Source organism: Symphalangus syndactylus, chromosome 5, assembly GCF_028878055.3.
Source record: "Symphalangus syndactylus isolate Jambi chromosome 5, NHGRI_mSymSyn1-v2.1_pri, whole genome shotgun sequence".
In the NCBI taxonomy this organism is placed as follows: Eukaryota; Metazoa; Chordata; class Mammalia; order Primates; family Hylobatidae; genus Symphalangus; species Symphalangus syndactylus.
In genome coordinates, this window is record NC_072427.2 from 15586260 (window position 1) to 15599780 (window position 13521).

A 13521-nucleotide genomic window follows, 5' to 3' on the forward strand; every position below is an offset into this window, starting at 1 on the left:
AGAGGTGTGGAGTTTTCCATTTGGGACTCAGGCTTCCCACAGCAAGTCATCTTGATTCAGTCAGGCCCCCACCTTAGGCCTCAGCCCTATAGCCTGTGGCGGCCAGGTCACTTCAGCCCAGGAAGACACAATAGGCCCAGTTCTTCACACTGCTGGAAACCAGGACTTTGGGAGTGAAGTGCTCAGCTCCTGAGGACCAGAGGTCACCAGCCCCACCCCAGGGGGCCCCACTAGGGGCTGGCACATCCTCCCGCCCCTTGGAGGACTTTGGCCTTCTGACTTGGGCCCACATCCAGGCAGGCAAGCCACTGTGTAGGCCTAACTGGCCACCTATCCTCAGCTGCAATGCAGGAGCAACGGTACCACACTGGAGACTTGGCCTGGTTTGCATAGTCTGCACGTTTAATCACTTTAAAACCTCTAACATCATCTCGTGTCCATTAAATAGAACCAACAATGCTGGGCCTGTTTAAATTACAAGAAAAAAATCACTGTGCACCAACCCAGTATCTTACAAAACCAGCCGGGCTGGCCACGAGGGTAGGAGGATGGGAGAGGAGGGGGCACCCCTGGGCAGGTGGCTGGGTACCAGGAATGGCTAGGGGAGACAAAGAAAAGGGGGCTCCCAGATGGGAGGGGACTGATTGTCCTAATGGGAGGGATGCAAAAGGCACGTCAGAAGAGGAGGTTTGAGGGGGCATGACAGGTCAGTGCTTTCTCCACCAGGGCACAGTGTTGGAGGGGGCTCAATGCCACCACCTGCCCACCCCTGGCACTTGGAGAGCCAGTGACCTATGAGCCCCCAGCATGGTGAGCCCCACTTGAAACACAGATGTCAGCCTGCCCCTCCCACCAGGACCCCCTTTCCTTGAGCCCGCCTGGCTGGCCCGCCTCTTCAGGACTTGGGGCTCAACTATTCCTCACTCCTCAGCAACATGCTGCAGCCCCCACACCTCAGGGCCAGGGCAGCCAGGGAGGAGCAGGGCGGATGGTGGGTGTGAGAAGGTGGGTAGTCCAGCTGCTACCCCCATTAAAAATACAAAAACAAATCATCAGCATCTAAAGTGAAATAATCACAAAGTGAAAATATATCCTCAAACAGCCCCTGAGATCCCCACAGGGGAAAGCAGCATCGGGTGGGAGGCCAGAGAGGCCGGCTGGGCCACCGCCCCTCCCCACCACCCACCCAGGGGCTCCAGGTCTGTGAGTGCCAACAGCCCAGGCAGCCCGGGCTCAGAAAACAGGGACTCAGGCCCTGACGGGAGAGGCGGGTGCAAGAGAGGGGAGGGTGGTCAGGACACCAGCACAGCGTTCAGCCAGAGCTTCAGCCTTGGCTGCACCAGCCTGGTGGCCAGTGGTGGTGGAGGCACGGAGCACAGGTGTGGGTCATGGGACACTGGCCACATGCCACGTGCACACCTGGAGGCACCTGCCTTGCCTTGGTCCCTTCCTATGATGGCTGCTGCCGCCAAGACTCACCAGAGCTGGGGGACAGGGTGGAAGGTGCAGAAGCCCTTAGAGAGGTGGCCTCCTCCCTCAGATACCTCCTAGGCCAGCCCCCGACTGCCTGGATGGGACCATTATTGCTTTAGAGGGACAGGGAAGGGCAAGAGCTGCGGCCTGGGTCAGGAATCCCAACAAGCAAGGGCTGCCCCTCTTCACTCCGCAGGAACTCTGGCTGGGGCTGGGGCTGGGGCTGGGGCTGGGGCCGGGGCCGGGGCAAGCTGCCCTAAAGGTTTCACTCCTTTCTCCACATGGAGGGGGTGCTGAGGGTGGGGTACGGCCCTCCCCACGCCCCAGCTGGTCCTGGGCCCACCTCAGGTGGCCAGGTGGGCCCGAGGGTAGGGTGGGAAGCAGTCTCCACCCCTCTTGCCTCCCAGCTGGGGTCCAAACCCAGTCCCAAGATAAAAAAATACTTTGGTGAATTAAAAAGTGCCCAAGGAGGGGATTGGCTTGAGGGGGTGGGCAGTGGGCTCATCAGAGGGCGCTCTGGTCTTTGATAAAGGCGGTCCTCTCGCCCCGGCCCTCGTCCTCTTCTGAGTCAGACGGGCACTCCTCCTGCCAGGCTTCAGGGGGCAGCCCCTTGTAGGAGATGAGGCCACGGTCCATGGTGTACACCTTCACCCCCCGGAAGCTAAAGCCAGAGCGCAGCTGCAGGACCAGGAAGACAGTGACGAAGACCAGCACGATGAAGGCGCAGCTGAGGCCGGCCACCACCTCAGGCAGGTGTGAGGGCAGCAGCCCTGCCCGCAGCCGCGGCCCCGCCTCCACGTCCGGGGGCAGCCGGGGTGGCTGCTGCTGCAGCGGGGACTCTCGGCTGCTCTGGCTTTGCCGGGAGCAAGTCTGCTCCACAGGGTCCAAGGAGGCGTGGCTGGGGCAGCTGAGGCAGTCTGTCGGGGCCGGACCCTGGCATGTGGCACATGAGGCATGGCAGGGGGCGCAGACGCTGGCCCGGATGGTCTCCACGTCATTCTCGGTGCTATAGTGCGTATCGAGGACTTGGGGGGCGAAGCCTGGAGGGCAGTGCTGGACACAGCTCTTCTGGTGCAGGGAGAAGCCTTCCTCGCACACTGCCGGCGTGGGAGAGAGGGCAAGTGTGTGTCAGCTAAACAGACTGTAGCCCCAGGACCATAGCAGCCCCAAGCCAAGTCACCACATCCCCAGGATCCTCCAGCCCCAGGACTGTGGTCATCCCAAGAGCCCCAGGGGCTCTAGGTCTCTTGAGACTTTTTTCTCTTAGAGCTGGGCTTCAGGACAGGCACCCGCCTTACCCCCAGACTCAGGCCCCCAAAGCCCAACAGCACCCACTACTGACCCACACAGGCCTGACTGGACGTGAGGGTCTTGCAGCCACTGCTTTCTGGAGGTACGGGCAGCCCCTCAGGGGCGGTGCCATAGAGTACGAGGGTGAACTTGGTCAGCGTCCCTGTTCCAGAGCGGGGAAGAGGCAAGAGTTGGACAGTGCTGGCACCACACCCAGCGCCCTAGATCCTGCCAGCCTTCCACCTCGTACCCCTACCCCTCAAGTGCCCCCAGTACCATAGTTGTTGGCTTCGCTGGTGTTTTCAATCTCTAGGACCCACTCGCCAGAGGGATCCTCATCCCAGGAGTGAGTTGTCATGAAGGCCCAGTCATTAAACCCATCTGCGGAGTAGTCATGTGGCCTGGGGAGGGGAGTGCACACAGCCCTGAGGCCTCTGGGGGACCCCAAGCCAGGGACATCTAACCCACAGCACACAGGCCACACACCCTTCCCCCACGCAGACCAACCCCATGGGGCCAGAAGTGCCTGCTGGCTTGGCTGTTTCTCAGTGAGCCAGACGTGCTCAACTGGGGGATTCTAGAAAGGTACACAGGCACCGCACAAGGTGGGGCACACTACTGACATTAAATGGGTGCAAGCCAGGGATTCCTGCAACATGGGACAGTCCCACAGGACAAAACTGTCCCTCCCAAAATGCCAAGAGTGCCCCACTGAGTAGCACTCAGTGCCCCCTGGGCCGTGTAAGCGAGCAATGGCAAGCAGGCGGGCTGTGAGAGGAGGTGGCGCTGGGCAGGGCGGGCAGGGACAGAGCAAGCACCTGGCTGCCAGCAGGGTGGAGCGGGTGCCCATGGGGCTGACCAGGTGGATGGCCAGGTCGCCACGGCGATTATAGGACAGGGTGAGCCGCGCCTGAGCGTGCTCCAGCCGAATGATGTGGTTGGGCTCGCCCAGGCACGCGGTCACAGTCTTCCGCACCTCGAGCCGTTTCCCGATGTCTCTGTGCAGGAGAGCACCATGATGGTCAGCCTGGCCCAGAGGGACCAGCGGGCACCCCCTGCGACTCTCAGGCCCCACTGGCCCCCTCCCAGCCTGGGTCCAGCCCTCACTTGGGCTCGGTGAGGATGTCGATGATGCACTTCCGCTGGGGGGCCACTGTGGTCCAATTCTGGGCCAGGGCCACCATGGCGCCTGCGTCCAAAAGCCCATAGCCATATGAGTGGCTCACTGTGGGGACAGGGAAGGTGGGGTCAGCCGTGAGGCACAGAGTGCCTTCCACCTAACTCCACATCCAGCCTGCCGGGCCAGCCTGCCCTCACCTTTCCGGCCCACACCATTGGTGGCCCAGTCGTTGGCGTTGAGGTGGCCTGGCTTCGAGGTCTGTACCACCAGGTGCTGCATGTCCCGCCATGTGAGGTTCTTACTGCAAAGAAGGAACAGGGAGGCTGGGGATCAGTCTTTTTTGGGAGCAGCTCTCCAGCTGCCCTAAGGGCTGCCCTACAGAGAGTGCTGGTAGGGACAGGGTTGCCCCTGGCCCCCACCCACTTACTTGGCCTCCAGGGTGAGAGCAATGATGCCGGCTGCTAAGGGGGCAGAGGCTGAGGTGCCCGTGTGAGACTCCGTGCACTTCTGCCGCAAGTCAGTCGTCACCTGCCAGGAAGATAATCATATTGGGGCCTGTGATGGGTGGAGGTGGCTAGAGGAGCCACCTGCCTACCCTCCCTCTGCATACAGGCCCTGGACACCACAGATGGTATGGGGAGCCAGGGCCAAGAACCCTGGGTCCCAACTGCTGCCTTGCTAACTTGCTGTGGACAGGCTAATAATGAGCCCCTCCTGGGCCTCATTTTCCAAAGGAATAAGGGGGTTCAACTAGAGGTTGGAGACGAATAAGAACAATGTATGTTTTTAGGGAGAGTCCAGGCTTTTCAAAGGCTTCAGAGATGGCTCCATGGCCTCCAAGAACCTAGAGAGCCCCGGAATTCATATTCCATGATGCCTGAGCCACTGTCACCCAGCCACATGGGGGTGGAGGCAGACAGCCTCCAAATGAGGGTGCTGGACAGAGCCAGCCAGCAGCCCCATTTCCCCAGCCCCCACCCCCAGGTAAGACTCACGATTTGCTTCTCATTCTGGTTGCCACTGCTGTAGGTCGTGGCCAGTGTGGACGAGCAGGCCTCGCTGTACCACGGCACGTTGCCAAACTGCGTGGCGCTGCTGATGGACAGCGTGTAGATACTGTTGGTGTAGCCGTCGCAGTTGCAGCTGTCATGTTCCCGGCCCCCGTTCCCCGAGGCCCAGACAAAGATGGAGCCCAGCCCCCCTCGGCCCTGTGGACAGAGTGGGCTGGGGTCATTCAAGATTGGGACTTGAGGGAGGGCTGGCAGGAGGACACTGCTGGAGAACTGGGAAGGCCGGAGCCTCATTCTCTGGGAACTTCCTGTCCCCTGTGAGATCCCTGGTGGATCAAGTACGTATCCAAATATGTCTATCTAGGCACACAAAAAATCAGACCAGGAGGCCAAGGCGGGAGGATCGCTTGAAGCCAGGAGTTTGAGACCAGCCTGGGTAACATAGCAAGACCTCATTTCTAAAAAAAATTTGTTTTTTAATTAGCCAAGTGCAAGTGGTATATGCACTTTACTCTTCCTCTGTCCCTTAATGTTTCAATAAACATGCTTTGTGTAAAGTTAAACATGAGAATAAATAAACCAAAAAACACAAGATAGCTACGGAAGACAGCACCCAGCCTGCCCCCAGGGGCTGGACAGATCCCCACCTCACCTGGCTAACCCCACGGAAGAAGGCCTCCTCGGCGAGGCGGGCTGGCCCATCCACTGTCTTGCCGTCATCCTCGGGGCCCCAGCTGGCACTGTAGATGTGGATGTGGTTGGGGTTCAGGCCCAGCGAGCGTGCCTCCACTGCATCTGTCACCTCGCCATCCAGCATGCGCACCCCTGGCCATGAAGCGGGGGCACGAAGAGGGATGCTGCATGGGTCCCGCTGTCAGGGCCCCCCCACCCCAAGGAGCACACCCAGCCCTGCACCCCAGGGGATAAGCAGGGGAGGGTGGAGGCTGATGCTGGGAAACCCTGAACCCCCAACTACCTGTTTGCCTCTGCCTTCCAAAGACAAGACCCAGAGAAGGAAAAAGAGAACACCTCCTGCCCCCAACCACACATTCTGGACTAGAAAGAGTCTCTGGTTCCCAAAAGAGCCTGGTCATCAAGGACCTGCCACGTGAGGACTCACAATGGGTCGTGAGGATTTCAGGAGACTCCTGCTAGGAAACCCTCACTCCACAGGGGTCCAGGTCTTTCAGTCTTTGACCCTTTGAGAACCCTCCATGGAACAGCCACATGATCGAAGGATCCACAGTGGGAAAATGGCAGGCATTGGCCAGATGGGAAGCGGGCAGGGAAAAATCCCACTGAAGGGCCCTCCTGAAGACAGGGTGGCCCAGGCCCACACTCACCTCCAATGCGGGCGTTGTAAGCCACACCTACACCACAGACACCGTTGTTGGCCACCGCAGCCACTTCCCCCGCACACCGTGTGCCATGCCTGCCAGGGCCAAGCACGTAGCATGAGTAGGACAAATGGGGTGAACAGGGCCTGGCAGATGTGGCCTGAGGAGCACGAGGGATCCACACATCCGACACCCATCATCCCCTGAGTGCCCAGCCCGTCTCCCACACTCCACTGGGCCTGTGGCCATCTCCACTCTGACCAAGCCCTCCCTCAGAGCCCCAGGTGGGCCAGGATTGTGGAAAAAGCCTCAGCCTTTTAGGCAGGGCACATCTCACCCAGGCTCAGCCCTGTTCCTTAGTGGAAGAAAGGAGAAGACAGGCAGACGCCGCGGCCTGCCACTTCTTACCTGTTGTCATTCATCTGTGTGTACCGAGGCTGGGGGTCAGGGTCCTGGTCATTGACATCAAAACTGGCCCCAGGATCCTAAGAAGGATTTGGCCACCATCAGGAGAAGGCTGACCTCACTGATAGAACATGACAGCCCCTAGACACACCTCACCAGGGATCATGACCTCCCTCCCCCGCTTCCTCACATAATTGCCTGCCAAGTCCGGGTGGTTCTTCTCGATGCCATCGTCCAGAATGGAGACCACGATGCCGTGCCCTGTGTAGCCCTGCGCCCAGGCCTCCTTCACATTCAGGTCCCGCTGAGTGACACCAGACTGTGGAGACACCCACCCCATCACTTATGAGACATGATTGGTTTTGTGAGGCTAGGGGCATCTTGAAGAATCCCCTTACCACCCTAAAACCTCCTCCTGTACCATCCCTGCTCCTGAAAGGCCGCCACTGACTGTCTGGACTCCATGGGAATGTAGAGGACTCTGGGAGGGCCACCCCCAGGCCTGCTTATTAGGATGGGCCAGGGAGAGACTGCCCAGCAGGAGGAAAGGAAAAGAATCAGAGGAGGCCTCGAAGTCAGCCTCCTCCATCCAAGAGCTCATAGTGGGTGGATGGTGCATCTGGGGAGGAGGTCCCAGCAGCCAAGAAGGCCGCGTACCAGGTACCACTGCTGAGGAAACTTGGGGTCTGTGGGCTCCTGGTACACGTCCCGTTTAGTCCGTCGCTTTGCCACCTGCTGTTCCAGCCACTGTACCTGCGGGGGAGTGAGGGAGAGATGGTGTGGGTGGAGCAGGAGGCGAGAGGGGCTCCTGAGAGCAGGAGGGGGAGGGTGGCAGCAGGAGGGGGCTGGGGCCACACTCACTTGAGGCTCCCTCTGCAGCCGGCTGTGCCGCGGGCGGTGAGGCGACAGGGACCGCTTCGTCACTCCTCGATGCCAGAAGTGGTAATAGTCCCCGAAGATCTGCAATAGAGCAGGGAGACTGAGCTGGGCTTTCCATCTGTCAGTCCCCGGGGAGGCGGGGGACGGGGGTGGACAGCGGCTTCACGGGAGGCTCTCCACGGTCGGGGGTGCGGGGCATCTGCTCCCTGTCCAGGACCCAGCAACATGCAGAGGCCACGAGGACTCACTCTCACTGGGATATGCTGCTTGCCTGAACCACCTGTGCTTTGCTCATGGCCACCCAGCACATGCCGGCTACCCAGATGCCCCTGAGCAAACAAGGCCAACAGTTCCTGCTCCCCGGTGCCAGAATCCCTCTCTTCTCTGCTCCCACCCGCTGGCAGTGTCCTGTGGGAGAACACCTACCTGGCCCAGGTTGAGGAACCCATGCTTCCGTGCCACGCTGTTGGCCACTGTTGGGCCTCCAGGGATGCGCACAGCCCACGTGTTGGTGAAGACCCTGTGGCCCTGAGCATGAGCTGCTAGCAGGACCAAGGTTCCTGTTGCTGCTACCACCCATAGCAACCAGGGCCTCAGCTCCATGGGGGGGACAGGTGGCTGGGACCCTGGAGCGCCCGTCTCCTTGGCCTGGTCACAGGGCCTCGGCTCCCAGGTGCCTGCTCACTGCCTGTGGCCCGGGGCTGACTGGTGGGGGCATGGGGCCGAGACAGGCAGGGCTCGGGAGGGTGAGGAGTGCCGACTCTGAGAGGAACAAGAGGGGAAAAGGGGAGAGAGGGTCAGTTCCTCCCCTGCCATGCACTAAAGCTGCCCTGCCCACCCCAAGTTTCAATTGGGGCCTGAAATGAGATCTGGAGGAGAAGGATAAAAAAATTAGTCCTCCCCAGAAGAAATCTAGCCCCCAAGGCCAGCCAGATAGATGGACAGATGGATGCCCTCACAGTCCCCCCCAGTCCTTTCTCCATGCAAGAATATAAGAAGTGTAACAGAAGGGCCGGGCATGGTGGCTCACTTCTGTCATCCAGCACTTTGGGAGGCTGAGGCGGGTGGATCACCTGAGGTCAAGAGTTCGAGGCCAGCCCGGCCAACATGGTGCAACCTCGTCTCTACTAAAAATACAAACATTAGCCCGGTGTGGTGGCGGGTGCTCGTAGTGCCAGCGACTTGGGAGGCTGAGGCACGAGAATTGCTTGAGCCCAGGAGGTGGAGGTTGCAGTGAGCCAAGATCGCGCCACTGCACTCCAGTCTGTGCGACAGAACGAGACTCCCTCTCAAAAAAAAAAAAAAAGTGTAACAGAAGAAGCAGGATGAAGACTATGAAGCCCTGAGTCACTCAAAATCAGAAACAGCAAATGAATATTCACCATGATCAAGGTAAAAAAGATGCATTATAGAGCAGTATGTACACATAATCCCATTTTATTTTTTAAAAACTATTTATACATGTATATTTATACAAACTAAAACAAAATCTGGAAGGACACACGCTAAAAAATGTTAACAGTGGTTCTCTCAAGATGGTGAGAATTACAAGTAATTGTTATTTTCTTCTTTGTGTCACTATTCTCCAAATCACCTAGGTATATTTTACATAGGAATAAGATGTTGGCTTTTCAAGGTTTTTAAATGAATGGCATCTATACAACTCACTAGGGTTTCCTAGTTCAGCAAAGCAGATTCAGCCATAGGGAGTTATTTGCAAAGCCCCACAGCTCCTAGGAAGAAAATGGGTGACCCTAAATGGGATGGTGCTTTTAGGGGCCATGTCCTGAGGGGGTGCGGGGGTGGAGATCACAGAGGCTTCACCTCCCTCTATGGCTGAGATGGCCGCTATCAGCAAAGTCAGGGGCCCAGGCTCGTTTTTACAGTTTCCTGGGGAACGCTGGGGCCGCCAAGCCCTGCCCTGCCTGGGCCTGGAGGCCCCCAGCTGCCCCCTTGCTTGCTCCACGCCCACCAGCCTTGCGTAATCCGAGCCCAGAAAGCCAGGGCAAACACTGGCTGCTGAGCCAGGAGCGCCAAGGTGAGGCTGAATCAATAGCCCGAGTGTTGTTTTTCCTCCTTCAGCAAACAGACGGCGGGACCTCTCTGCCCAGGGCCACATAACTGTCCCCACATAGGGCCCCTGACTAGCCAGAAGCCAAGGCCCTGGAGGAAGGGGGGAAGCTAGGGGAGGTCCCAGGAGTGCTGCTGGGGGTATCCCAAACAGTGCCAAGCTCCCTGAGCAGCGGCAGGGCCCTGGATGCCCTTACCACTTCCATAGCCAAGGCCACTCTTTGCCAGATACCAAAAGGAAGACATCCCAGCTCACGTAGGCCCTGGGGAGCTAGAGAGGCAGGCTCACCACAGAGAACTCCTCGCTTCTCCAGAGGCTGCCCTTAGACACAACCGGCCTCCCCGACTGCTGCAGTCCCACCCTGCAGGCTGGGGGTACTCCACACACAATTCCTGGAGTATTTTCAGTTTGGACCAAAATAACCTGACAGCTGATGGCAGGAGACATCTACAATACCGCTCCTGCACATCCCTGTGGGCAGACTCCACAGGGCTCCAGGGCAGGCCTGGGAACCACAGCCCCATGGTGCTTTGGGTGGTTGGTTCCAGAAAGCTGGCCTGATCAATGGCTGGGCAGCTAGGCGCCCCAGCCCTAGGGGATGGAGGGACCGCCCCCTGCCCCAAGTCCCTCATTTAACAGAGGATGTGGGACCCTGGGGGCAGAGCCATATAGGAATGGGGCCTCATCTCTCTCCAGTCTCTTGCTGCCACAACAGCTGCCTCTTGGGTCCAGATGTCATGCAACCACCCCCCTGCCCCCACCACCACCAACCACAGTGCTGTAAGTCCTGCTGGAGCCCCCAAATCAAGGCTGGGTTCATCTGGGTCTAGCCCAGATTCCAGCACACTGTAGATGGAGCTGCAGCTGCTTGGCGTTAAAAGTGATTAACCAACTATTTAATTACCTTGCAGCACTCGGAAAGAAAGCAGGCTTCAGGCGCAACTGAACAGTCCCCCCAAAGAAAGAGGGCCAGCCTCCTTCTATCCAACAACCCCAGCCATGGTGAGGGGTGGGGATGGCTTCCAGAAAATGAGACCCCCACAGACGGCTCTGCCACAGCATGTGGGACAAGGGAGGATCCCCGAAAGAGTAAGAACTGAAAACAATGAATGAATGGGTTTCTCCCCACCCCCATCCCAGACTGACTCACCCTCTAGTCCCAGTTTGTCTCAAACCTGGAGGCTTGCTGTATTTCTCATGATCTTGTTTCACAAGGGACTCTGTTCCAGGCTGTGGCCAGAGAGAGGGTGCTCTTCCTGGCTGTGTTCTTGGGCAAAGCCCTTTTCTCCAGCTCCAGAACCTCCCGACACAGAGAGCCACTCTGGGCCACTCAAATTGCGCCTTACCCCAGGACCGACTGCTGTTTCTCAGACACTGGGGGTCTGGCTCTGACACAGCCACAGAGCAGGCCACGGGAGGGCCACTCGGACACCCAATCAGTCTCTCCCTCTAGCAGAGACACCACGCGGGGTCCTGTTACCAGCCCTGGGAGGCTCCCGTGAAATTATCGCTCCCAGTCCCTGCCCACTATTTGCTGGATGATCTTAACAAGTCACTTCCTCTCCCTGGGCCTCAGTTTCCTTGGTGGAAAAACTGCTGGACCAGCGGCTTTCAAACTTTTTAAAAAGCCACAGAATCCTTTTTAAAAATCAAATGCTCCGTAAAAGCCCAATATAGGAAATAGTAAAACGAGGGCTGCCCTGCTTGAGAAGAGGCCAGGCTTGGCTACTCTCCTATGCTGTGTCCACACCTGCTCAGCACCCGCCCTCACCAGGCCATATCACCTGGGTTCTCCTCGCACTTCCCAAGTCAGAATAAGAATCCCAACACTCTCCGGTGGATGAGGGTCTGCACCCCAGGGGCCAGGGGGTAGAGGATGATGGGAAAGCGGGTTCTGACCAGACAAGTGACTGCCGTCAGACCTGCCTGGCAAGCAGGCCGCCCCTCGGTCCAGCCACCCCGCGGGGGCACAGGGGCCTCGGCCAGGCCGCGGCAGAAGGCAGCCCCGGGACCTACCTGCGCCGGCCGCCGGCGCCCGGGGATCCCGCACCTGAGTCCTCGCCGCACAGGTGTGAAGGCGGGGGCGAGGCCCGGGCGAAGGAGCCCCCGCCTCACCCCCGGCCGCTCCTCCCCTCTCCGGGCGGAACGCAGGCCCTCCTCGGCCGCGGAGTGGGCGAGCCGGCGGCAGCCCCCGAGGCGGCGGGGAGGCTGGAGCACCCGGCGCCTGCAGAATTTTCTCCCCATCCCGCCCCCAGCAGGGGCCCCGCAGGCGCTTCCTGAGGTCAGAGGGCTCGCCCTGGCCCCACGCGGAAAAGTACCGGCCAGGGCCGGGGGGCCGAGACGGGCCCGGCGCGCTCAGGTGGCTGCGGAGCGCCCTGTCTGCTCCCGGCAGCTCCACCCTCGGGGCCGGCCCAGGGGCCAGTTCCCGAAAGCCAGCGGGCAGCCGGGCCCCGGGGGACCCGGGTCGGGGCTGCACCGGCGCCAGTGCCCCGACCCTCCCCGGCCCGGGCACCCGGGCCGCGGAGCCCGCTCCTGGGGCAGAGCGGCCCGGCCCGGCCGGCTCCCCTCTGGCCCGGCTCCCAGGCGCGCTTGCCTTCCCTGGGCCCCGGGCCCCGCGCCCTCGCTGCTTACCCTGGGGAGCCCGGGCGGGGAAACTTTTCCAGGCTACCGCCGCGGCGGCTCGGGCGCCCCTCGGCCGAGCGGAGAGCCCGGCGGCGGGGGCCTGGCCTCGGCGCGGTCCCCGCGCCCGGCGGCGGCGTCACGGCGCGGAGGCGGGGAGGCGCGGCGGCGCGGCCTCGGCCCGGCCGGCGACCAGGGCAGGGCTCGGCCTGGGCTCCAGCTCCGGCGCGGGCGGGGGCAGCGGCCGGGCCGCGGCGGCGCGGCTTGTTTACTCGGGCCGCTGTCAGCGGCGGCGGCGGCGGCGGCGGCCCGGGCTCCTCCTCCTCCGCCGCCGCGCCCCTCCCCCTCGCGGCGCCACCTCCGCGCTTCCCCGGCCGCCGCCGCCGCCACGACCGCCGGCTTCGGCTCGCCAGCCCGCCGCCCATGCCGCCCGGGCCCGACTCCGGCCCCGCGTTCCCAGCGCCGTGCGCCCCAGCGCGTCCGGCCCCGAGCGGCGGCCCTGCGGGGCCTTCTGGGGCGCCCGCTGCCTCCGGCTCCTGGTAGGGGCAGGTAGGAAGTGGGGCAGGCGATCCCAAAGTCCTCGCGGCAGCCCGGCGCGTCCCTCAGGCCCCGCTGCCGTGCCCCCGCCCCCGGGCTCGGCTCTTCGCCCCGCGAGCTCCCCGGGAAGACGGCCGCGGAGACCCGAACTCGGAACCAAGGGGAAAGGCTTGGGGGAGGCACTCCGAGCCCTGCCTCGGCCGGACTCTTGGGGGACTGGCCCTCTCCGTCCCCCGCTTCCCCACTCCTGGGCCACGAGTTTGAGCCTGACCGGGTTCAGCGCCCAGGGACGGCGGACCTGAGGTCCTCCACTCCCCACTCCAAGGTCGAGGGACGACTGCACGGCGGCAGGGCCAGCCTCCTCTTGGCCTACTGTTAGAGGAGTCACGACTTCATCTGCATTTGTATAGACAGGTGGATATATGAGCAGAAGTAGCCCACCTCCTTTTAATATTTTTAGCTTTTTTTTTTTTTTTAAACACCAACCGCTTGCCAGGCACCAGGCCAGTCACTTTACATTATCTCCTTCTTCTGTACATGATTTAATCCACATAATCCTTTCAGGCTGAGATTATTAATCCCATTTTACAGATAAGGAAACTGAGGCGCACAACGTTTAAATAATTTGCGCAAAGTCCCACAACCAGCAGACCTCAGATCCTGCAAGAGACTGGGGTGTTTGGCAGAGCCTGAATCCAAGCTACTTGCAATATACCAGCCGGAGCCTCTCCCTCCCTGGGACCTAGAAAACGTTTGTGCTACTTGGCTGAGGCCGACGCT

The 13521-nt window shown here is 60.6% G+C and overlaps 1 protein-coding gene across 6 annotated transcripts; it reads right to left on the reverse strand.

Moving 5' to 3' along the window:
- Positions 1-380: 380 nt before the first annotated feature.
- On the reverse strand, positions 381-13141 carry FURIN (furin, paired basic amino acid cleaving enzyme). 6 transcript variants are annotated; one of them, XM_063638536.1, is made up of 16 exons: positions 13013-13141; positions 7941-8276; positions 7497-7595; positions 7293-7388; positions 6826-6954; positions 6639-6715; positions 6237-6325; positions 5546-5718; positions 4879-5091; positions 4311-4411; positions 4081-4184; positions 3871-3988; positions 3582-3761; positions 3040-3164; positions 2816-2926; positions 381-2570 (listed from the first exon to the last, which is right to left on the reverse strand). In XM_063638536.1, the coding sequence occupies exons 2-16, from the start codon at positions 8115-8117 to the stop codon at positions 1978-1980; spliced, it is 2385 nt and encodes a 794-aa protein (XP_063494606.1). In that variant the 5' UTR covers positions 8118-8276; positions 13013-13141; the 3' UTR covers positions 381-1977. The 6 variants fall into 6 exon arrangements, with proteins under 6 accessions (XP_063494606.1, XP_055133159.1, XP_063494607.1 ...); XM_055277184.2 differs by lacking the exon at positions 13013-13141 and adding an exon at positions 12217-12473 and having other exon boundaries at positions 2820-2926; XM_063638537.1 differs by lacking the exon at positions 13013-13141 and adding an exon at positions 12217-12471 and having other exon boundaries at positions 7941-8274.
- Positions 13142-13521: the final 380 nt, after the last annotated feature.